The sequence below is a fragment of the Marmota monax genome, unplaced genomic scaffold, assembly GCF_021218885.2.
Source record: "Marmota monax isolate L192 unplaced genomic scaffold, Marmota_monax_Labrador192_F-V1.1 WCK01_AAM20220418_F8-fsc00083, whole genome shotgun sequence".
In the NCBI taxonomy this organism is placed as follows: domain Eukaryota; kingdom Metazoa; phylum Chordata; class Mammalia; order Rodentia; family Sciuridae; genus Marmota; species Marmota monax.
The window spans coordinates 2,138,068-2,159,961 of record NW_026692848.1 but is presented as its reverse complement, the minus strand read 5'-3'; the positions used below and the strand labels follow the sequence as shown (position 1 = coordinate 2,159,961).

The 21,894-nt window shown below is 56.5% G+C and overlaps 1 protein-coding gene across 2 annotated transcripts; it reads left to right on the top strand.

Annotated features, from left to right (window-relative positions):
- Positions 1–3,497: 3,497 nt before the first annotated feature.
- Ccr6 (C-C motif chemokine receptor 6) lies at positions 3,498–21,310 on the top strand. 2 transcript variants are annotated; one of them, XM_046449412.1, is made up of 3 exons: positions 3,498–3,728; positions 18,741–18,857; positions 18,934–21,310. In XM_046449412.1, exons 2-3 carry the CDS (start codon positions 18,849–18,851, stop codon positions 20,026–20,028), a joined length of 1,104 nt encoding a protein of 367 aa, XP_046305368.1. In that variant the 5' UTR covers positions 3,498–3,728; positions 18,741–18,848; the 3' UTR covers positions 20,029–21,310. The 2 variants fall into 2 exon arrangements, with proteins under 2 accessions (XP_046305368.1, XP_046305367.1); XM_046449411.2 differs by lacking the exon at positions 3,498–3,728 and adding an exon at positions 14,348–14,510.
- The last annotated feature ends 584 nt before the right edge of the window (positions 21,311–21,894 follow it).

Below are 21,894 nucleotides of genomic sequence, written 5' to 3'. Positions count from 1 at the left end.
AGCAAGCGCTGGCATCAGGCAGCCTCGCCCAGATCAGCAGGACGGCCCCAGTGACCGAGACCTGTGAGAACTGAGAGGTGGCTGCTCTTGCCCTGAGCCCTGGCCAGGTGTGTTGGCTGGTGGCTCCAGCACTGGGGGCCCAGAAAGCGCCAGGCCAGCGATAGGTGCGCCTGAGGCACCCGGCGCCTTCCCCCTGCCGCGTGTGCAGGAGCACCATGCCCACGTCCTCTGGTGCTTTCTTCTTCACGAAGGTCCGCTGGCCCAGCACAAGTAGAGTCGTGCGAGGACATCTCTTGAAGCGGGGTGGCGGGATCGTGCCAACTCACCCCCGTTTTCCTGGCCTGTGAGACGTTTCCTCGATGTGGGGTAGCCTCTGTGCCTGTGGAAGAATAAAGGTCAATTAAAAACCGAAACACATGACTGGGAATCAGGAGAGGCCCCTGGAGGGGGCAGGAGCCAGACCAGCACGTGAAAGGCGTCCCCTCTCCTAGGTCAGCTGCACCGCACTTCCTTGCTGGAGGAGATCAGTGGACTTGCATAGGTGACCCAGTACCTGAGGGTACACCCCGGACGGGCACTCAGATGACCGAACATTCAGGAGGTCGAAAGTCGAACCAGCCACCTGGGAGAAGAGCCGGGGGTCAGCTGCAGCCTCCCGTGTGGGGAGGGCCCCAGAAGTCCTCCGCAGAGCAGGTTCTGCGAGGCCTCCCACATAGGGGAGAGCGGCACCAGGTGTCAAGTGCGCCAACTCTCACTGGCCTCACCCTGCCCTGGCGTCCAACGTCACTCTGGAGTCTCTTTCCACTTTGGACACAAATGGTCTATGGAAGGTCTGGGACACTGGTCACCTGGCTGCGTCTCACCCAAGGCCAGGACAACTGGAAGCACACAGTGGACATTTCTGCTCCCAATTCATGCTATTTTCTTAGGCAGAACAACTGCTCCCTATTCCAGCCTCGAGGGGTCTCTGGGATGACATTTGCAAACAGTGCCTTTGGTTAAAAAAGGGAAAGGTCACCCAAATCACTTGTACGACTTATGGCAGCCCCGAGAGTGCCTGAGAACTCCAGCAGCTCTGGCTTTTCTGAAAACGTGGGAACCGTGGGCACCCGAGGAGCCTGGCGATGCTAACGCCCCAGGGAAGCCACCTCTCAGCTTGGGCTCACCGAGTACCAGAGCACGAGAAGGCACTCAGTTAAGATTGAGAAAAAGAGGAAGTACTGTGCTTAGAGGCCACAGCCAAGTCCCACAGTTAGTGTCCTGAGGAGCAGCTTGGACAAGGTGCATAAAATAAGAAATGGCTCTGGACTTTGGAGACCTCTGCCCGTTGTCAAAGAAGCAGAGGCTTGGGTTGACATCAAGAAGCACACACATCCCGCCACAGCATGCTCCTGGGACACCACCATCCAGACACAGTGGGGCTGGTGACCCGTGCTGTGACGGTCATGCTTCTGTGCTCCCTGGCTGCCGTGTCCTGGAGCAGACAGCGGGGACCGCAGAGATGCCTCCCCTAAAATCCCCACTGCCCGGGGACGTGTGACTGCCAGCTCCTGCGTCCCCTCTCCCGGGTGTCTGCTTCTTTCCTCTTCCTCCCTCCTTGAAAGCGTCACCCCTCTGTCCACCTTCACTTGCAGCCGATGCCCTGTCTCCCGTCCTCTGAGGATCAGTCAGGAGCCAGCCGATGGGCGCCATCCTGGGTGCACCCCGCGCCCTGTGGGGGAATCTCCTGTCTCGCGGCTGCTCTGGGTGGGCAGGAGCCCCTCCTCCTCCCGACGGGACCCTCTCCCTCTAGGCCCTCCTTACTCTGCTGCACGCAGCGCACCTCTGTTCCGTGGTGTCCCCACGGTGGCCACCCCTTTGCTTCCCCCACGCGGACTCCCTGAAGTGCCCATAGTGTTCCCTCCCTCCTTGTCTCTTTTCTGGTCGGATTTGTCCCCTCACCATGCCACAAAGGTGTGTCAGGACCACAGTGCTCCCAGTGGTCAGTTCTCAGGCCCCTGTCACTGGTACACAGGCGACATCAATACGACAGAGGGGCTGCTTGCCCCTTGTCCACCTACGCCACTCCCTGGTGACCCTCCATGTGCAACCTGGTGACACCGCTGGCTTGGACTCTGCTCTGAACTCCACGTTCAGATCAGCAGCCGCGCCTGGACCTCCGCCTGGGACATCCAGCGCCTCTCACTCCCCGAGTGCGGTGCTCGCTCCCTGAGGACCCTGTGTCTGCGGTGCGCACCTTGGTGGCTCAGGCCGAGCCTGCAGTCCTCTGTGTGCTTGCTTTTCCTCAAAGTCCGGGTCCAGCGAGGCCTGATGACCTTATCTCTGAACATACCCATCGCCGCACCTGGCTGGTGGCCGGGCCCCTCCCCACGATTCCCTTTGGCCCACTGTCAACACTGCCCGCAGATCACCCCAGATGTGCGTCAGGGAAGGTCACTCAGCACCTCCCCACAGCTGTGCTTCCCCCAGGAGAGGCGAAGCCATCTCACTGGCCCCCGGGGCTTTGGCTTCCACTGGCCGCGCCTGCCTCTGGCCTCCCTGAGCTCCTCCCTTTGCCCTGGTGTGCTGAGTGGGGACACTGTCTTCACAGATCCTCTGTCCTGGAGCGTCCTGCCCCGGATGAGCCCCTGGGTCACCCCCCGCCCCTCTCCGAGCTCTAAATGCAGCACGCTCAGAGACGCTTTCCCGTTCCTCTGAACCCAATTGTGCCAGCTTCAATGAGCCCTACTCACTTCCTGCTGGACACTTCTCTGTGGCACTGACACCATCCACCATACCATGTGCCTTTTTATGTAGTTGCCTTATTGTCTGTCCCCATGACTAGCACGTAAATCCCACGTATCTGTTGTGCCTAGAACAGTGTGCGGCATGGAGTAGGCGCTCAATAATCGTTTGCTGAAGAATTTAAAAAAAAGGGTTACAGGTAGAGAGGACTTAGAGACCTCGGTCTATTTTCTGGGTCCACTACTCCTTGTTTCTATTCCGTGGAGAAAATCATCAGCATCTTTATGTGCTAGTTTCTTTCCAGATGCAAAATGAGGGTGATGTCTATTTTGCCAAAATTGCCAAGAATGAATGAAATTATAATGAGTGTGGAAAGAGCTTTCTGTGTTGTATGACATGGACATGAACTAGCCTTGGCAGCACTGGTTAGGATCACAGGCAAGAAGTGAGAGCCAGCGTCTGGCCTGTCCCCCTCCACATGCCTTGATGAAGACTTAGGCTGTTTGGGGGGTTTCTCTGAGGAATAGGAATGTAGGTAGTTGATTGTACATCTCATGAGATATGATGCAGAGGTTTTCAGAGAATGTTTCAATCATTTTACTTAATTGGTAATTTCCAAGAAGAATCAAGAAATATTCCACAGACTAATAATTCTGAAACAAAAAAAATTTTGCATCTAAAACTGAAATCGTCGAGTGACCTAGTTACATAAGCTCGCCTTCCTGCCTGCACCTTGTCGACCTTGTGTGCATGGAGTGGGGGGTGAGGCCTGGCCCGGCGCTCACCACACCAGCCCCAGGGGAAGAGCCGCCCGCGGCAGCTCCTGAAGGCCGCTGCGCCCTGAGCCGCACACACCAAGGGACTTCAGCAGTCCCCGCCCAGCCCTGCTCTTGCCAAGCGCCAGGTCACCACAGCAGTGAGAGGACTCTCAAGGTTTAAGAAGTCTGAAATCACAGAGGAGAACTGGCTGCTGCCTGGTGGATCAAAAATCTCCTTCTTGACTGGTAAGTTTTGTTTTGTCTTGGAATTCAGGTAGCTCTCTCATCTCCATAAATTGTGTGCTTTGAAGGTAAAAGAGTATTGAAAAGGGGCATATTATCAATTCCGACCTTAATGAGCACTTATTTTGGTTGCTCTGGACGTGAAGGAGAGAGAGGGAGAGAGGAGAGATGCTCACTTTGGCAGAGTCTGTTGTGCCTGAGGCACTTTTCCAGAGACTCCCCCCCCCACACTCCCGGCCTCATTTGGTGCCAAGTCACAGAGCTAGGAGACCAGGTCACAGCCTCCACACGCAGCAGCACGGATGCCGGAGTCTGGGTCATTCCATGCCCCGCCGGCACCAACTGCCATGTTTAACCTGATGACCTGACCTGAGGTGGCCAGCACTTGGCAAGGTAGGGATTCTGCCAGGAGCCTGGTAAGCCACAGTCCCTCCAGGGAGCCACCGTCTGTACGAACCGTGACTGACAGAAGGAATGCAGATGCACAGCCCCGTCTGAATGCCAGGGGCTCTGCCGGGCAGCACGACAAGGCGCTGGGTGGACCTAAGGAACTGAGACACAGAGGAGGCCTGACCAGGCGAGGGAGGCGGGAAGAGCGGGCAGCCCTGAGGGTCTGGGCCTCCTCTTTCCCTGGGAGGGAAGAGTCACTGTGTCCTGCCACATGGGGAGCAAGTAGGGGAAGATCGGCCAGCCAGGAGCCGGGACTGTGGGGACAGGACTCTGAGAACTGGGTCCCTGGACCACTCTGGGTCTGTTCAGGAGAAATCACGGTGCTGTAATCCATCGGAAGCAGTTCTTCTAATAACTTCATCTCCCAAGTGAAAGTGGCAAACAGATGGTTATCAGTTTCCCCACTGGGGCTACTGAGCGTGTGCCTTTGAACACACTGTCTCCACGGACGTGACCATCGGGGCATTGGCTGCCACCTCGCACCTGTCTTCCACCACGGCGTGTCTCGAGCCCTTTCTTACCTGGAGATCTGCTACCTCCTAATATCCTCCTCTGGGACCCACCAAGAAAGAGGAAATGAGCTGAGAAAGACCGCAGCTAAAACAGACACCCAGCCCCCGCCCAGCCGTGTGTGTGTCTCTCCCAGGGGAGACCCTCAGTGGCCGCCAGAGACACTGCCTCTTATTTTAGGCGCAGTTCTGATAAGTGGTGCCGTCTGGTCTCCCAGCGGGAGCTTTCAGAGCAGAGTTGGGAGTGGGAATGTCTTCTGCTGTGTCAGGTGCTGTGGGAGCTGCAGCATGGGGGCCCTGCCATCGAGGGCTGAGGTGGAAAGCCCCGCCACCGCAGGACGCCCAGCACACACACGGGGGCTGCCAAGCGCAGAAGCAGACAGTGCCCGGAGCTGAAGGCTCCCACGTGAACTCTGGTGCTTGGCTGCAGATGAGAAGGGCCTGTGTCCCTGCAGGCCCCGAGGAGGGCAAGGCAGGGCTGGACCCTGTGGTTGTGGCAGCCAATGACCAGGAGCCATGCCCGAGTTTCAGCACGATTTTTACCCAGCGGGGCTCACATTTTAAAATGTTCAGAATGCTCTGGGCAGCCGATTCCTGGGCAGTCCACTGGACAGGCTTCCCCGGGTGCAGGAGGTCCATCAGGCCTTGCTGCTTCCCTCAGGTGGGCAGCGCCTCCCTGGGGCTCAGCGCACGGCGCCGTGGGTTCCCGAGTCTGAAGGGGATTTCATACGGGGCGGACTGAGTGTCTGCAGCACACTTACTGCTTTTCAACGTTCTGTTTGGGGGCAGGAAGTGGAGCAGGGCGGTGGGAAAGAGACAGGGGATCACAGGAAGAGAGCAGGTGGAAGGAGAGGCTGACACGACAAGCGAGGGGAGAAGTCTGGGTCAGTGAGCAGGGCTGAGAGGGTGGGGACACAAGGCCAGCCTGGACCAGGGCAGGGGCCAGCCTGGCAGTCCTGAATGTGGCTGGGCGCTCGGCGAACTCTAGCAGCCAGCAGCCCAGCGGCTGCGCGGCCACCCCCAGCCCTCGGCCGGGGAATCTGGGTCTCTGTGTGGGCGGCCTCTGGGGCGGTGGCTGCATTTCCTCCCAGCCCTTCTCTGATGGGGCTCCTGTCATGGGGGCCTCATCCCCTGCTCTCTCACTGCTTTGCTGCCCCCCAACACTGAAACTCTGTGGCCTGGGGAGGTGCAGCTTCGTGAGTGACCAGGGTACTTGGCGGAGGTGTTCTGGATCCTTCCTGCCCAGGGTGGTCCAGCCTGGAGGGGTGGGAGAGCACTGTGGCCTCGGCCCCCACCCAGGCCTTGACCCCCGGCAGAGGTGAGTAAGAGGCTCGTCCCTCCATCCTTCCTGTGGGCAGAGGGACCCCAGTCCACAGGGGCACCGTCAGGTGGGCTGCTGTGGTGCGGCGTCAATCCCCACCGGCACGGGGTGAGCCAGGCCACTTTCCATCCTGAGCCACGTCAGCAGTGCTGTGAGTAGGGTGAGGCCTGCTGTGGCTCTGTTGTCACCTGGCGCACATCACCCTTTTCCTTTCTGCAGCATCTCTGTCACTCAGAGTGGCCTTTCCCAGCAGGCAGGGCGGAGTGGAAGGCCCTGACCGTGGGTGGCTGAGCCAGGCACAAGCCCACAGGCCTCTCAGAGGGGCTTCGGGTGCGTCTCGCCTGTGGGTTTGTCCCACACCAGCCCCGCCTGGGCACGGCCCAACCCAAGGACGGTGGCCCTCGGCTTCTTTCCGACAGGAGGCTGACATTTGGTAAATCTCAACATCTCTGTCTGTGTGTATGACTAAGTGAACGGGCCATACGTCGCTTCCTTTGCTCTTTTGGTTGGTTCTAGTCTTCTGAATCTGTAAGAGAGGCTGAAACGATCTCCGCAGCCCTGCCCATATCTGCCTCAGTCTCTGCTCTGAGCCCACCGGGCAGTCAGAGAATGCGCGGCCGTGTGCGCCCCTCGCTGTCTCTGTCTCGATTTGGCAGAGCAGATGAAGAGGCTTTTGTCACCCCCGCTGCGTGAACCAGCCCTGCTCTGGACAGTCAGCGGGGCCCTGGCAGCCAGGCGATGTGACTTTTTAAAGTAAACCCGAAGGAAACCAGGGCCTCTGGGGGTAGCTCTAGAGTGCCCAGAGCTCCTTTGTCCACCGCTCCCCTCCCACAGCTGCTCCTCTGAGCAGAGGCCCCGCCCAGCAGTTCAGCATCTCTCCTGCCCTTTCCGGTCTCTGGCTTGAAGCAGAAGAGCATGTTCCCTGTTCTTGGAACAGACCCTGAAGTTGTGGTTCTGAGCCCCAGGCCAGGGGCAGCTCCCAGGAGATGCAGGCCACCCCAGCCAGGGTGTCGGTGGTGGGGAGCCCCAGGCCAGGGGCAGCTCCTAGGAGACACAGGCCACCCCCAGCCAGGGTGTCAGGGTTGGGAGCCCCAGGCCAGGCCACCTGCAGCCAGGGTGTCAGTGGTGGGGAGCCCCAGGCCAGGGGCAGCTCTTAGGAGACGCAGGCCACCCCCAGCCAGGGTGTCAGTGGTCCTGTCCTTTTCTGGAAACCACACTTTGGACCCGCAGGCCTCAGGGTCGGTCGCGTGGCCAGCCCAGGGACATGGAAGTAAAGGTGCACCTTCCTGTCCGACCCCTGAAACGCCCCCTGCCTTTCCAGCACCTGGCTCCAGGCGGAACTCCGGGCAGGCTCGTCAGTGTCTGCGCTTATTTGTACAGTTGGTGAGAATCAGGCTCTGTGTGGGATGTTGTGGTCAGAGTTAGAAGTTTAAATTGAGGACGTAAAAGAAAATTTTTCAAAGGGGCTACTGTTTTCACGTGGCCAACTCGAGTTTCAGAAGCTCCCTGACCTGCTCTTTGAGTCAGACAGAGAACCTAAGCCCTGGTTCAATCAGGCTCATGGTAAGATGGGAGCTGGGACCAGCGGGACCCACCATGGACGTGTCGACCTCGTTCCCAGCCCCGCCCCTGGCAGTGGTCAAGCGCTTGCCCAGCATGCACAGGGCCCTGGGCTCGATCCCCAGCAACACACAGGAACAAAGAGGAGGGTCAGATGCTGCAGCGGGCGGCCGAGTCGGCAGCTCCTTCCTGCTCACCCCCCGAAGCCCTCTGCAGAAACCCCTCCACAGTAGCCCGCACTTTCTCTCCGCCAGTTCTGTCTTTCCCAGACCGACTGACCCTCTCAGGCACAGGAGGTAAGAGAGTCTGCCAGGCTCCTGGCCCTCCCCATGGCTGTCAGGAAGGTCAGGAGAGGAGGTGCGTCCTCCCCGGCTGGGGGGCCAGGTTCCCTGCACCATCCAGCCCCAGCCCACGTGTCCCCTGTCGAAGTTTTCCAGTAGGGACAGCTGAGCGCCAGGCTGTCCTCTGCCCTGCGGGGGACGCTCTCCCACTCCAGCAGCTGTCTTTCTCGATCTCTGCTCCGTCTTGTTCCCAGTGCCACAGCCTCTCCCTCTGCCCCAGTGGGACCTCCCCTGCAGAGTGCCAGGGCTGCCCACCCCATCCTCAACTCCGTCCCCTCTGTGAGGCCAGAGGACCACTCTGCCCATTGCTAGGACCGCCCTGGTTTTACCCCTGGAGTCTCTGCACCCCAGGAAGTCCATGGCAATCGGGAGGCCTGAGAAACATCAGCCCTGACGCGCTGGCCGCAGGTGAGCTCTGATGTCCTCTCAGTGTTGGGGGCTGTCCATCAGGGGCCGGGATCCCAAACCAGGGCTCCAGGTTCCTGAGAGCGTAGTTGTTAGAGGGCAGTCTCCATCCTCTGGGGTCTCTGTGTCTCCTCCTCCGTGATCTCTCTGTTATTCACAGTCTCTGTGCTTACGTCCTGCACCTCTCTGTGGCTCCGTCCTCCACCTCTCTGTCCTCCACCTCTCTGTGTCTCCCTCCTCCATGATCTCTGTCTGTATCCTCCATGTCTCTGTGCCTCTGTCCTCCGCCTCTCTGTGTCTCCCTCCTCCGTGATCTCTGTCTCTGTCCTCCACCTCTCTGTCCTCCACCTCTCTGTGTCTCCCTCCTCCATGATCTCTGTCTCTATCCTCCATGTCTCTGTGCCTCTGTGCTCCACCTCTCTGTGCCTCCATCCTCCCCCTCTCTGTGCCTCCGTCCTCTACTCTCTGTGCCTCTGTCCTCCACCTCTCTGTGGCTCTCTTCTCCATGATCTCTGTGTCTCCCTCCTCCATGATCTCTGTCTCTGTCCTCCACCTCTCTGTGGCTCCATCCTCCACCTCTCTGTGCCTCCGTTCTCCGCCTCTCTGTGTCTCCCTCCTCCATGATCTCTGTCTCTGTCCTCCACCTCTCTGTGCCTCTGTAAGGCTTTGCGCACCTTCTCAGTGTGGGTTCTCAGCAGGGTCCTCTTGCCACCACAGATCAGCTTTCCCAGGATGCCCACCCTGAGAGGCTGTCCTCAGGGAAACCTGCTGCAGGTCACTTTGCCATCCTCAAATCCTCTGCAGGTTTCCCTTTAACCACTTCCTCCCTTCCCTTCCCTTTTGCCCCTGCATCGGTTTTGAGGGACCTGTCCTCACAGCCAGTTCTCATCTGTCCCCATCCCTAACTTTGGTCGGCCGTCTGCTCCTCGGCAGGTCCCCTGCCTCTTTAGGACCCATAATAGTAGTCCCCGGGGCTGTGGTGTGCCCCGACGCCGTGTGAGGCAGCTGCTCCTCGCTCCTCGGGCCTCACGTGGGTCTTTCCTCCCCCACCCTTTTCTGTCTGGTGAGACAGACATCCAGGGGGTGAACTGGGCAATGGCGTGGCTGGTGTGGCCCTGGAGAGGTGTCGAGGGAACCTCAGAGCCTTGGGTACACGCCCTCCATCTCCTCCCTTCTCAGGGTCCTTGAGCGAAGCCCATTTCCTTCCCATTACAGCAGAAAGTCGAGGCAGGAGCGCTTGTGTTGGGGCCCCACTTTCCGTGAGTCTCCGTGACTTCTCCTCCGTAGCAGTATGCGCCTGCTGAGACCCACTAATAAGGTATCAAGTGGGCAGCTCGTGATACATGTCACTTCTATGTCAATACAGCTCTTTTTTAAGTCGAAAGGGATGAGATATAAGTCAGAAACTTAAGTTTCCAGCCCGGCTCCCCCACCTCTGTCCGGTTGGGGGATCCTGCTTCATTTGGACTCTCTCCGCTCCTGTTCCCGACTGGCTTTTGGAACTACCTCCCAAGCTTCCTCTTCCAGTTTACTGCAGGGATGGCTGGACTTTGGGACCAGAGAGCATGGTTTGGGGCCTGGGCCCTTCCGATGACCAGGTGAGAGGATGCTGCTCGGCTTCCCGCTGTGCACCAGGACACAGTGAGGACCCCAGCGCTGCCAGGCCCTCCGTGAGGACTAGTGAAGCGGGGTGAGCGGCACAGCAGGGCCAGGCCAGGCCACCAGGCTGCCCGCCACACTGGCCGGCCTCCGCAGGAGCCCACCTCCAGGGGCCCGTGCTCCTGGTCCCCGTCCGCCTCCTGACCCCTCCCCTGGCAGGACTGTGTCCCCTTGCCAGCTCACCACCAGCCCTTCCCTTGTCACCAGGCTGCCTCAGAGCCGCACCTCATGGGTGAGGATACAGCCTCGAAGGTCCATGGCACATGGCCTCACTGCTCATGCAAGCACGCACTCACACACGTGTGCGTCTGTGTGTGTGTGTCTGTGTGTGTGTGTAATGTGTGTGTGTCTGTGTGTCATGTGTGTGCGTCTGTGTGTCATGTGTGTGTGTCTGTGTGTCATGTGTGTGTGTCTGTGTGTCATGTGTGTGCGTCTGTGTCTGTGGATGTGTGTCAGTGTGTGTGTGTCATGTGTGTGTCTCTGTGTGTGTGTCGGTGTTACTGTGTCAGTGTGTGTGTGTGTCATGTGTGTGTGTCTGTGTGTCATGTGTGTGTGTCTGTGTGTCTGTGTAATGTGTGTGTGTCATGTGTGTCTGTGTCTGTGGATGTGTGTCTGTGTCTGTGGATGTGTGTCAGTGTGTATGTGTCATGTGTGTGTCTCTGTGTGTGTGTCGGTGTTACTGTGTCAGTGTGTGTGTGTGTCATGTGTGTGTGTCTGTGTGTCATGTGTGTGTGTCTGTGTGTGTGTTTGTGTGTCTGTGTAATGTGTGTGTGTCATGTGTGTCTGTGTCTGTGGATGTGTGTCTGTGTCTGTGGATGTGTGTCAGTGTGTATGTGTCATGTGTGTGTCTCTGTGTGTGTGTCGGTGTTACTGTGTCAGTGTGTGTGTGTGTCATGTGTGTATGTCTGTGTGTCATGTGTGTGTGTCTGTGTGTGTGTTTGTGTGTGTGTCATGTGTGTCTGTGTCTGTGGATGTGTGTCTGTGTCTGTGGATGTGTGTCAGTGTGTGTGTGTGTCATGTGTGTGTCTCTGTGTGTGTGTCAGTATGTCTCTCTGTGTGTCGTGTGTGTGTCTCTGTGTAATGTGTGTGTCTGTGTGTCAGTGTGTGTGTCCCTGAGGGTTCAGGCCTCGACTTCCCTACTGGGTAAGTGACTGCGAGGCCAGAAGCGGGTGACATATTTTAAGCATGTGACATGTGTGCTGTTCTCAGTGACCACGTGTCAACCCCATTTGCAATAGGCGCACTGGGCGGCATTCGCCTGGCCGCCCTGGAGGACAGTCCTCAGCCAAGGGCGCAGGACAAGGAAGGGTGTCAGCATCCCCAGACCCGCCCCCGGGCGGGGAACACAGGATCTGCAGCTTTCAATGGCCCTGGGTTCCAAATCTGAGAGTCAGCCAGCTGTGACTCCTCTATGGAACAGGTTTCTTCCTTCCTGGGAACCCACTGGCATGACTTATCCAACAGTCTTCCCTGATTTCCACCTGGAGGAAAGAGGCAGGTCCCACCCAGCCGCTGCTTCCCACTGACTCCCCACCTTTGCTGCCCCGGCTCCCCTGGGGAGGGTGTGCACCTGTTTTGCACAAAGAAAGCAGTCTGGCTTTGCCTTGATTTCCTCTCGGCTCATTTTCATTGCTTCAGAAGCGCTGAGTCCCTGCTGAGGGCTGGGGTTGGCCGACCCCCTCAGCCCGGAGGCTGCCAACAGCAGTCCATGTGGTCTCAGTGGCAGGATTCGCTGGTTGGGGGTTGACAGGGCTCTCAGTTGGGGTCCCTCCTGCATCCCAGAGGGTGGCTGGGAGGTTCTGAGGCTCCTCTGGGGTGTGGGTGCCTCACCTCACTGGCATCCGCACACAGGCTGTGGCTGGGAACTTGGCAAGGACCCTCAGCCAGGTTGCCTGCCGTGCCTGTCCCTGCGGAGGGCGGATGGCCCCTTTGATGCAGTTCAACGGGCCGGGAGGCTGCCAGGATTGCAATCTGGCTCAGAGATACTGTGAACTGCCGCGTCCTGGTCCGAACAGCGGGTGGCAGGTGGTGGGTCAGGGCCATCAGGCAGTGAGGGGCCAGGCCCTGGATGGTTGGGTGTCCACTCTGACAGTCACACACTCCTCAGGTATCAGCCATCTCTTGAAATTGTCACAAAGTTGAAAATCCACTAAGCCCTGGGCATCCCTTCAGGATACACACAGTGAGCACGCCCACTGGCAGAAGAGCTGTTTCTCACACACTTGCTGCTGGAGATTCTCAATCTATTTATTCCCACCTCCAACAGACTCCTGGGGACCAGCTTCTCCTTACCCCAGGGGAACCGTTCACCCAGCTTTCCAGGGCCTTCCCGGGATGGGGCTGCCCGGGTGCAGCCCAGGAGGTGACCTGCTCAGCCGTGCCCAGGCCCGGGCATGGCCCCAGAGTGCCTCGACACGCCTCTTAGAGCTGTCCCCATGGCCGTCATTAATCCCCCAGCCATCCCGTCCTTTGTCTGAGTGGGCAGCTCAGGTGACAGCCAGGTTTTCAGACTGAGGGCTGTCTGTGAGCAGTGTCTAACCGTGGACTGCGTGTCTTGCTCTCAATGTCGTCGCAGAGCCTGTGCACATGCTCAGCCCCTCACAGGTGAGGAGGGCTAAGCGGGATCCGGGAGGACCTTCCACGTGGGCAGGTCCCGGGGGAAACAAGGGGCAGCTGTGCTTTCTGGGGGCGGGCACAGAGCCCCACAGAGGCCAGGAAGGTGGCGTTGGGAGGCAGGGTCAGCAGAGTCCAGGTCCTCTGGGCTCCCCCCCATCACAGTGGGAGGAGGTGAGGGGCCTTCCCATCGTCCCGTCTCTTGGTGGCCCAGCTGCGGCAGCAGCCTTCTTTCAGGGAAGGGAGCAGGGCCCCCCTGCCAGCAGCCCCTCCAGGTGGCACCCCCCTGCTTCCCTCAACAGGCTGGTTTCTGCCCAATGTCCTGTCTTGGTCCTCAGTCATGTCCCTGCTTTGATCCCTTTCCATCCTCAGGCAGGCGACTCCCGGGCCTTGCTTTCCCACCTGCATGCTGACCAAGGCCATTCCAGGGGAAGGCAGGAGGCGGGGGTAGGAAAGACGGCCTGGGGCACCCCACGTCCCTGAACACCCACGCGGCCTGCTGCTTCCGCTGCGAGGTGCGCAGGCCTCTTGGTGACCGCCTTTTCCGCGGCTTCACCCCCAGCGAGGAGCTGAGGCCTCAGGGGCCACAGGAGGAGGGGGGCGGGCTGAGTCCCGAGGGGAGGTTCCAGGCCTCCCTCTTACCCAGCGCCAGGGTCTGGGCAGGTGAGTGTCCTCCCGCAGAAGAGAGAGAATGAAGCAGGACTTGGTAAGGAGGGACTTTTCTCAAGTGGATGGACACGGCAACTGCAGAAGGACCCTGGGCCACGGCACACAACCCCCTCAAACACAGCAGGGCTTTTCCTGTGTCAGGCGAACAGTGGGCGGAGGGGACAGTGGTCTTTGGCAAGAAGCCAGGGAAAGACCAGAGCCGGCTGGACAGGGGAACCTCCGCGGTGGGGCGATCCCCAAGAGAAGCTGTGGAGGGCTGCCCCAGGGCTTCAGTGGCCTTCAGCCTCAGGGACGGGCCAGGGTGCAGGGCAGGAGCCTGGTGGTGGCGGAGGCTGTGCTGGCTGGAGCGGCGAGGGTGAGCCCTGAGCTCCGCCTCCCGGTGTCGGCTGCGGAGCTGCAGCACTCCCCGAGACGGGCTGCAGCCACCCAGGGTGAGCCACGCGCCACTCTGCTGTCCCTTCTCCATGTTCTTAACTGTTTGCCACTAAGAACAAGTTCCTGGGTGGGTCACCATCCGCTGCTTCCCTGATATTTCTAAAGATGGTACCTGACAACCTCCGCCTACCTCGTGGGCTTTAGGGACTCCTGTGTTCACCCCAACCAGGCTGCAGTCAGCCAGTGTGCGTGGCTCTCCTCCAGCTCCGCCCCAGGCTTCACCTGCTCTGACCTCCTGTCCCCCACACCTGAGGTAGGGGCCACACTGGCCTTCGATCCACAGAAGGGAAACTGTGGCCTGGAAGACACCAGCATTCTTTCTGTGGTTGATGGCTCTTGGGGTGGAGCAGGACACATCTAGGCTCCAGAGCCAGCCCACTGCCTCCCGGCCACTCCACACATTCCCACATCCTCCTAGGCAGCTGCCAAGGTGTCCTCGTCCCCAGGAGACCAAGTGCAAGCTCACCACCACAAGTGACTCTCTTCTTCCATAGGCAGAGTCAGCCTCCCCCTCTCTCCCACTGCACTGATGGTTTGTCTTAGATTCTAAGAAGTCATGTGACTGTTCTGTGATTCTCTTGAAACCCTCGGGATGTACATGGTTAACCATTCGCATCTGGGCAGAGAGGCGTTGCTGTTAAATAGGAAGTGGTAATTCAGCTGTTTTCTCTCGGTGATTCTAGTATCTCACCGTGCTTTTCTTAATGAGCATTGGAAACTGCATCTGTTGGCAGGATGGTCCTCACACGGGGGCCGCTGGGCCTGGACCGTCCCTGAGGGGAGTGCAGCCAGCCACCCACTCTGGATCTCAGCTCTTTCTGAGGTGAGCACGCCCAGATCCCCCTACTATCCTTCAAAACCTTCCCAGCTTCTTGGACTCTCTAGCCACGACAGGCCCATTAGAGAGCAGTGATTTCCCTCCTGGGTGTGGTGTGACAGCTGTGCTTACACCTAAGGAGACACTTCACTTTCCTGAAGGCACTGTCCCATGGTGTTCAGAGAGGAGCGTGTTTTACAGAAGCCTGCTCTTCTTCCAAGGGCACAGTGGCTGATTCTACTGTGACTGCCTCATACTGGAGCTTGGGCGATGATTTGGGCACTGCTTCTTCATGCGGGAGGTCTCTACAGGGCTTCATCTGCATAGATATGCCATTTTTTCTTTTCTTTTTCTTGGTTTGCAGTGCTGGGGGCTACACCCAGGGCCTTGCACACACTAAGCAGGGGCTCCAACATTCAGATACAACCTCACTCCTAGGTTGTATTGTAAAAAAATGCTATTACTTTCTAAACCAAGCACACAGAAAAGATGTTGAGACACTAACATTCAGCTAAGATGTCTTGGGAGCAGTAAGGGACTCAGGCCATGCCAGACAGTGGGTGGGAGCCTTGGCAATCGAGGCTGGGTTGGCAGGAGCCCACAGGGTAGTTTTTCCAGGGACCTGGTGGACTGGAGTCTCCAGGAGCATCCGTGTGATGCAGGCAGAGCTCAGACGCCACAATCATGGTGGTGATGGGGTCAACACCTCCGACCAGGGAAGAGTGCATAAAGACAGTGAAGGCTTCAGGGCCACCTCCAAAGCCCAAGGAGGACAGGAAATAGAAATTGTGGGGACCAGCACCAGGAAGAAAGTGCAAAACGTAAAGTTGAAGTTAAAACTATTCTTGAATGGTAAACAAATCACTGGAAAAAACCTTCTGGCTTTTTCTTAACCACCCCCATTCAAAAGCAGAAGGAAGCTGGCCCAGACTTTCGGCCCCACTGATGTTTATAAAAGTGTAACAAGGAGCTCACAAGTGACCCAAGTGAATCCAGAACATTTATTTATGGAACATGTAGTTAAAAAATTCTGACATCAGTAAGGAGTTTTAAAGTAAGTAAATTATTTTTACTTCTATCACTTCACTAAGAGCTGGTGGAGACAGTGAATCAGACGGGGATAAGAGGCAGGGGTGCAAAGCACCACTGTGGCAGTCTCAGAGGAATTGAAGGCTTCCCATCTGCAACATGGGTACAGTTCATCTTGGAGTTTTTATGAGGTTAAAGAGGTAATAGATGTTAAGTGGTGATCTGAATACTCAGCATAGGGCTAGACCCTAATTTACAGTACACACACGTGCATCCATATATACATGCACCTATACATGCATGCACACATGCACACATTCACTTGTACACACAAACACCCGTGCACACGCACCTACACACACACAAGCACACACATGCATGAACACACAACTACCCATGCATGCATGCACATGTTTGCACATACATACATATACACCTGCATACACATTAAAACTGCTGTGCATATATCATGCACGCATACCTGCAAACACATATACAAACATGAACACACATGCATACACACATTTATGTAGCCCATTTGCATACCCATGCATACACAGTGCATGTATACACATACACACATGCATGCACACATGTATTCACATACATGAATATTCATATACATACACATCTGTACACATACTCATAAATCTCCATGCCTGAGGTCATACATACACACATGTACACCTGCACACACAGTCATAAACATGCACACATACACATGTACACACTCCCATGCTCAGTACTTCTTTCATTTTCCTCCTTGGCTGAGGGCCATCACTACTTATGAAAGGAAGTCCAACCTTAAAACCCTCTGATTGGATTTAAAGAGCTGTTAACTCGTAACAAAATGTTTCCCAGTGTTTAGAGAATACTTTATTAGTTCCTGTAATTAAACCCATGTACTAACGTACTGACGGTTGTTTTCAAGCTGAAATTTTAGCATATTCTGATAAGTATTCCTGGCGTCTTCCCTGGCTCTCATTTTCCTGGGTGGGGTGGAGGCAGGCAGTGGAAGCTGGCCCTCAGCCCTCCCACTGGCCATCTCAGTCACCTCTCTCTCAAGGAGACTTACCCCTGGGTCCCACCTGCTCTGCTCCCAGGTCAGAGCCAACTGTGACTGACCCTCAGCTGACACACCTTCGAGGCCCTCGCTGCTGCTGTCCAGCCGAAGGTCTTCTTGGGTGGCCTTCCTTTTCTAAGTGGACTAGTCCATCAGCTAGTACTTTTTTGAGGGACTTTCCTTTGCACACTGCACCTAGGCTGCTCAGATTGTTTTTTCTGCTGATTCTATCATCTCTGCCATTCTTCTGTTTCCTCACGTAGATTACGGGCCATGTTTTCCTTTTTCTTTATGTGTTTGGAAATTTCTGATATGTGAATTTTCGTTATTGAGGGTTGGTTTTCATTGCATTTTTCTACATAATCTTGGGCTTGTTCTAGAATGTGGCTATTCTTTGGATTGGAGGGGTCCTTTGGAGCTCTGTACAAGCTTTGTCCTGCCCAGGGCACCTTCAGGGCAGAACTACGTTAGCTCCACACCCCAGGGGCGCATCCTTTGGAGAGTGCGGTGTGGTGCCGCGGAGTTAGGAGGGTGGCCACTCAGGCCAGTGGTGGGGGGAGCTGTCCCGCCTGGGGGTGAAGTCTGCCCACTCCCTTCTGGCAGCTCTTTGTCCAGTGTCTGTGGAGTAGCTTCCTCCTGCAGAAATGCCTCAGCCGCACCCTGAGTGTTCTGCATGCAGCTCCTTCCTCTCCGCTCAGCAAGGCTGCCATTCTCTTCGGGGCTCTTCTCACTCTGCTGTGGGACTGGTGGGGCTCACGTCATTTCCCATGTCACTAGCTCTCCCCCTGCCAGGGGCCACAACCCTGTGATGCCTATTGGCTCATAGCTGAGGGCTCGGATGATATTTTGTGGGTGTTTCTGGGTGCGCGGCAGCATGGTGCGTTGGTCTCTGTACTCCATTGTGGGTGGAAGCTGCAAGCTGCAGTGGTGCTCTGGCTGCCATTCAATCAGATGATCTCACCGATAGGAATCCCTCCTCAGCTGCCTTTGCAACAGGGGGCCTGGATGCCCTGCTTCTCCTGTGGGCTCCTTGTACTCAAGCTCCGTACTCGCAGGCCACTGCCTGGAGCAGTGACCCCACGCCTCCCTGTCTCCATCGGGAGCAGGACTGAGGGGCAGCAGCCGCGGGCCTGAGGCAGGACTCCGGGTATCACAAACACACATGAGAACTGAGGTCTGAACTGAGCCCAGAACCTCACTCAGGCTGGCCACGTCATCCTGCCATCCCCCAGGGTTAGGTATCCCAGCGACTGCATGCAAGGCATGGTGCAGCATGGGGGACCACAGGCAGGCGCAGGAGAAAGAGGCGGGGAAGGGAAGCAGGCAACGTGAGTGGCAGTTGGGTGATGGATCTTACTGGGTGGTGGGTGGCAGCTGATGCATCAGGAAATAGAAGAGTGTGGGAGATGGAGTTGGGCTCTTGCCTGCCCGTTCTCCAGGGACCAGACCAGAGCCTCCTCCTCCACCACCTTGCCTACGGACGCCACCTCACCCCTTCCTTCCTGCACTTGAATGTCTGACGACGACATGTCAGCCCAGCAGACAGTGTTTGTCAAACGGGGCGTCTGCTGAGAGGTCTGCTGGGGGAGGGTCCCTGCCCACCATCTCCCTAGCCCGCGTCTTTCCAGGGTGCTTCCGGGACGACCCTTGCATTCACAGCTCGAGAGATTCTTCCAGAAGCGCTCGAAGGCCCACGTGGGTGATGGTCACTGAGCTATAGTGAAGTCTGGAACCATAAAACACAAGTTTCTAGACACATCCTTAGTTTTAGAGATTGTGCTCAGTAGAATCTCCTTCTATGTAATTATATTGAATTTTGCATGAAAATTTTTGTGTAGATCACAAACTGTTTTTTCTGATATCACTCTTGGTTATGCCTTAAGATCAGGATCAGAAAATGACAGCCCCTGGCCACCCACGTGTGGTTAGCCCCACTCCCTCACGTACTGCCTGAAGCTGCTTGCACACACCCGGAAGGCATTCAGCACTTGCTGTGAGGCCCCCTGCGGAGCCTGGGGACCGGCTCCGAGTGGGCACTGTTAGGTACAACAGTGTGCTGTGCTGGGTTCCAGGGGAGGGAGGCCTGCCCTTGGACCACTGGCTCCAGAATCCCACTGTAACTGCCGTGCCTTTTGCCTCCCTAGTTCACCTCTGCCCTCCTGTTGCCCTGCTGGTAGCCGGCTCTGCTGAGCGTCCACTTCCCTTCCTACACCAGGCCTGTGTCTTCTGTCTTGATCAAGAAGGCCACCACAATGGGAGAGGTGAGAGTCCGTTTTATTTTGGGCAGGGGGCATGATTTTGGAACTGGTGCTATGGCTGTCTCTGTTCACCTTGCAGGAGCTGATGAACTCCACTGACAGTTACTACCCAACCGACGACTACCCTGAGCCGCTGGAGGACCCTGGAGCCTTGCTGTGCTCCCTGCAGGAGGTCCGGCAGTTCTCCAGGGTCTTCGTGCCAGTTGCTTACTCCTTGATCTGCATCTTTGGCCTGCTGGGCAATACTCTGGTGGTGCTCACCTTTGCCTTTTATAAGAAGGCCAAGTCCATGACGGATGTCTATCTCCTGAACATGGCCATCGCAGACATTCTCTTTGTCCTCACTCTTCCCTTCTGGGCCGTCACTCATGCTACCGACACGTGGATGTTCAGTAACGCCGTGTGCAAACTGATGAAAGGCATCTACGCGGTCAACTTTAACTGCGGGATGCTGCTCCTGGCCTGCATCAGCCTGGACCGGTACATCGCCATCGTCCAGGCAACCAAGTCCTTCCGGCTCCGCTCCAGGACGCTGGCGCACAGTAAGATCATCTGCTTGGCTGTGTGGGTGGTGTCACTCATCATCTCCAGTTCGACCTTCACCTTCAATCAGAAATACAGCATGCAGGGCAGGGACGTCTGTGAGCCCAGGTACCAGTCGGTCTCAGAGCCGCTCACGTGGAAGCTGCTGGTGCTGGGGCTCCAGCTGCTGTTCGGCTTCTTCATCCCCCTGGTGTTCATGGTGCTCTGCTACCTGCTCATCGCCAGGACCTTGGTGCAGGCTCAGAACTCGAAGCGGCACAGGGCCATCCGCGTCATCATCGCCGTGGTCCTGGTCTTCCTGGCTTGCCAGGTCCCCCATAACATGGTACTCCTTGTGACCGCTGCCCAGATGGGCAGGGCGGGCCGGACTTGCCACGGCCAGAAGGTCATGGGCTATGCCAACAACGTCACGGAGGTGCTGGCCTTCCTGCACTGCTGCCTCAACCCGGTGCTGTACGCGTTTGTGGGCCAGAAGTTCAGGAACTACTTCCTGAAGATCATGAAGGACATGTGGTGTGTGAGGAGGCCGAAGGCTGCAGGCTCCTCCTGCGCCCGGATGTACTCCGAGACCTTCGCTTCCCGGCAGACCAGTGAGACCGCGGACGACAACGGGTCCTCCTTCACCATGTGACCCGTGGCGAACTCGCCGAGAGATGCGAACACAGAGATCCTCGGCCCGGGCCAAAGCACGGCGGTGAGCGAACTAACCCGAATCAGGCAGGGCCGGGCTCTGCGCTTCTGGCCCTGTCCATGTGCCCCCAGCCCTTCCCTCTGCCTGGGGCGGGGGACTCTGCAGCAGGTTTCCCCAAGTGCTTGACAAGAAAGGCCGGCGGCTCCGGGTCTCACAGCGCTGGGGTTCCACCAAACAGGCCTTGGAAATGTGGAAGTGACTTGTCTGCAAATGTGAAGGTTTTCAGAGACTCTCCTGGAGCGGCCGTGGATCCCAGTCCCTCCTGTGTGGCACAGAGGACCACGAGTTTGAAGAAGCGAGCAGAGCCCCTGCAACCCGTGTCAGGTGGACGCTGAACATTTCCTTACCCAGATGCTCTCTGTTGCTAATTGTCAGTAGCAAACATTCTCATTTCCCTCTGAATCACTCAGGAAATGCCAGGGGTCAAAAGGTGGAAGAAAGACAGACCCAAGTGTTCATAAACTGGAACAGCCACGGGGAAAGACGGAGGCTGAGTAGGTGCCAGTGTGACCGTCACTGGGTCACAGTGTCACAGGCAGGAGCACGTCAGCTCACTCTTGCTCCCCTAGATGCTGTTCTCTATGATAAACTTTCCTTGTAAGGGCCCCAGGCCTTACCTTAGTTTGCAGCATGCAGAAAAAATATTCATTGGATAAATTGTAATAAAAGTGGATTTTATTTTGGCAGCTTGAAGTGCTAGATATTTCTAAACTACTTTATGAATAGCACACTTTTTTTTTTTTAAGCAGAAAGAAACTTTCTTCTGTTTCCCTAATAGAATTGAAGAAGGCGTGTGGTCAAGGACTGGGTGATGAAGAGCTTTGATTTACTTAGTGTAGAGTTAGAAGTGTGTTGGCCCCTGAGACTGACTTCTTTAAAGTAGCTTCACCCAGATTCTGAGGTTAGCTTGGAATCAGACTTTAACAACTCTCTTCCATTGTGTGGAGAGCTCATAGAACTACTTTTTATATTGCTATGTAAACATAAGTGGAAAAATATCAACCGAATTCCAAAAATACAAACACATATGAGAAAAGTGCTGACATGAACTGCAAAAATCCTGACATGTTTACTTCTGACACACCCAGTGTCTGAGATGGTATGCGGTTCTTGTAAGCTTTAACTGCGTCTCTCTATAATGTAAAATACTTGCTTTAAGATTCATCAAAGTCTGTATTTCAGTTGTCTTTTTGGCTTTGCAAAATAAAGCTGCTTTAGTGAAGTAGGACTTCTTTCAGCTTCTGTGTTCAGCCCAAGGAATCCTCTGCCCAGAGAGTGAGGTATTCAGGGCCACCATGTCCTTCAAAGTCATGACCAGTGTGCTGACACAGTCTGCAAAGACAAGCCTGGTGGTGGACGATGGGCCCAGAGACGTCTCATTTATCCAGTGTGGCTGGACATGTGATCTTCCGGGTGGTTCCTGTTTTCAGATGGATGAAGGCGAGTCTCGAGCGACGCCCCTGAGCAGGTCAGGCCCATGCCTGCTCCTAAAGGGCGCTGCCAGGTGACGGTGTTTTCCTGCTGTGCTGGCATCTGACCAGGCAGGTGGTCCCTGCGTGAGACCCACCCGAGGCCACATAGCTCACGTTCTTAAGGCCCTGTCTCCACACAGAGTCCCTCTGTGAGATCCTGGGGCTCGGCTACCAACGTAAGAAAGGGGGCCAGGATTCAGCCCGCACCATGACTTCTGCAGACAGAGCAAGTTGCATGTTAAGCCTCATTTCAAACACTCGAGACTTCCTTCCTATGTGGCTTCTTCCTCCCTGATATTCCAAATATTCTTTCCCACTTCAGTTTCTCGGATGC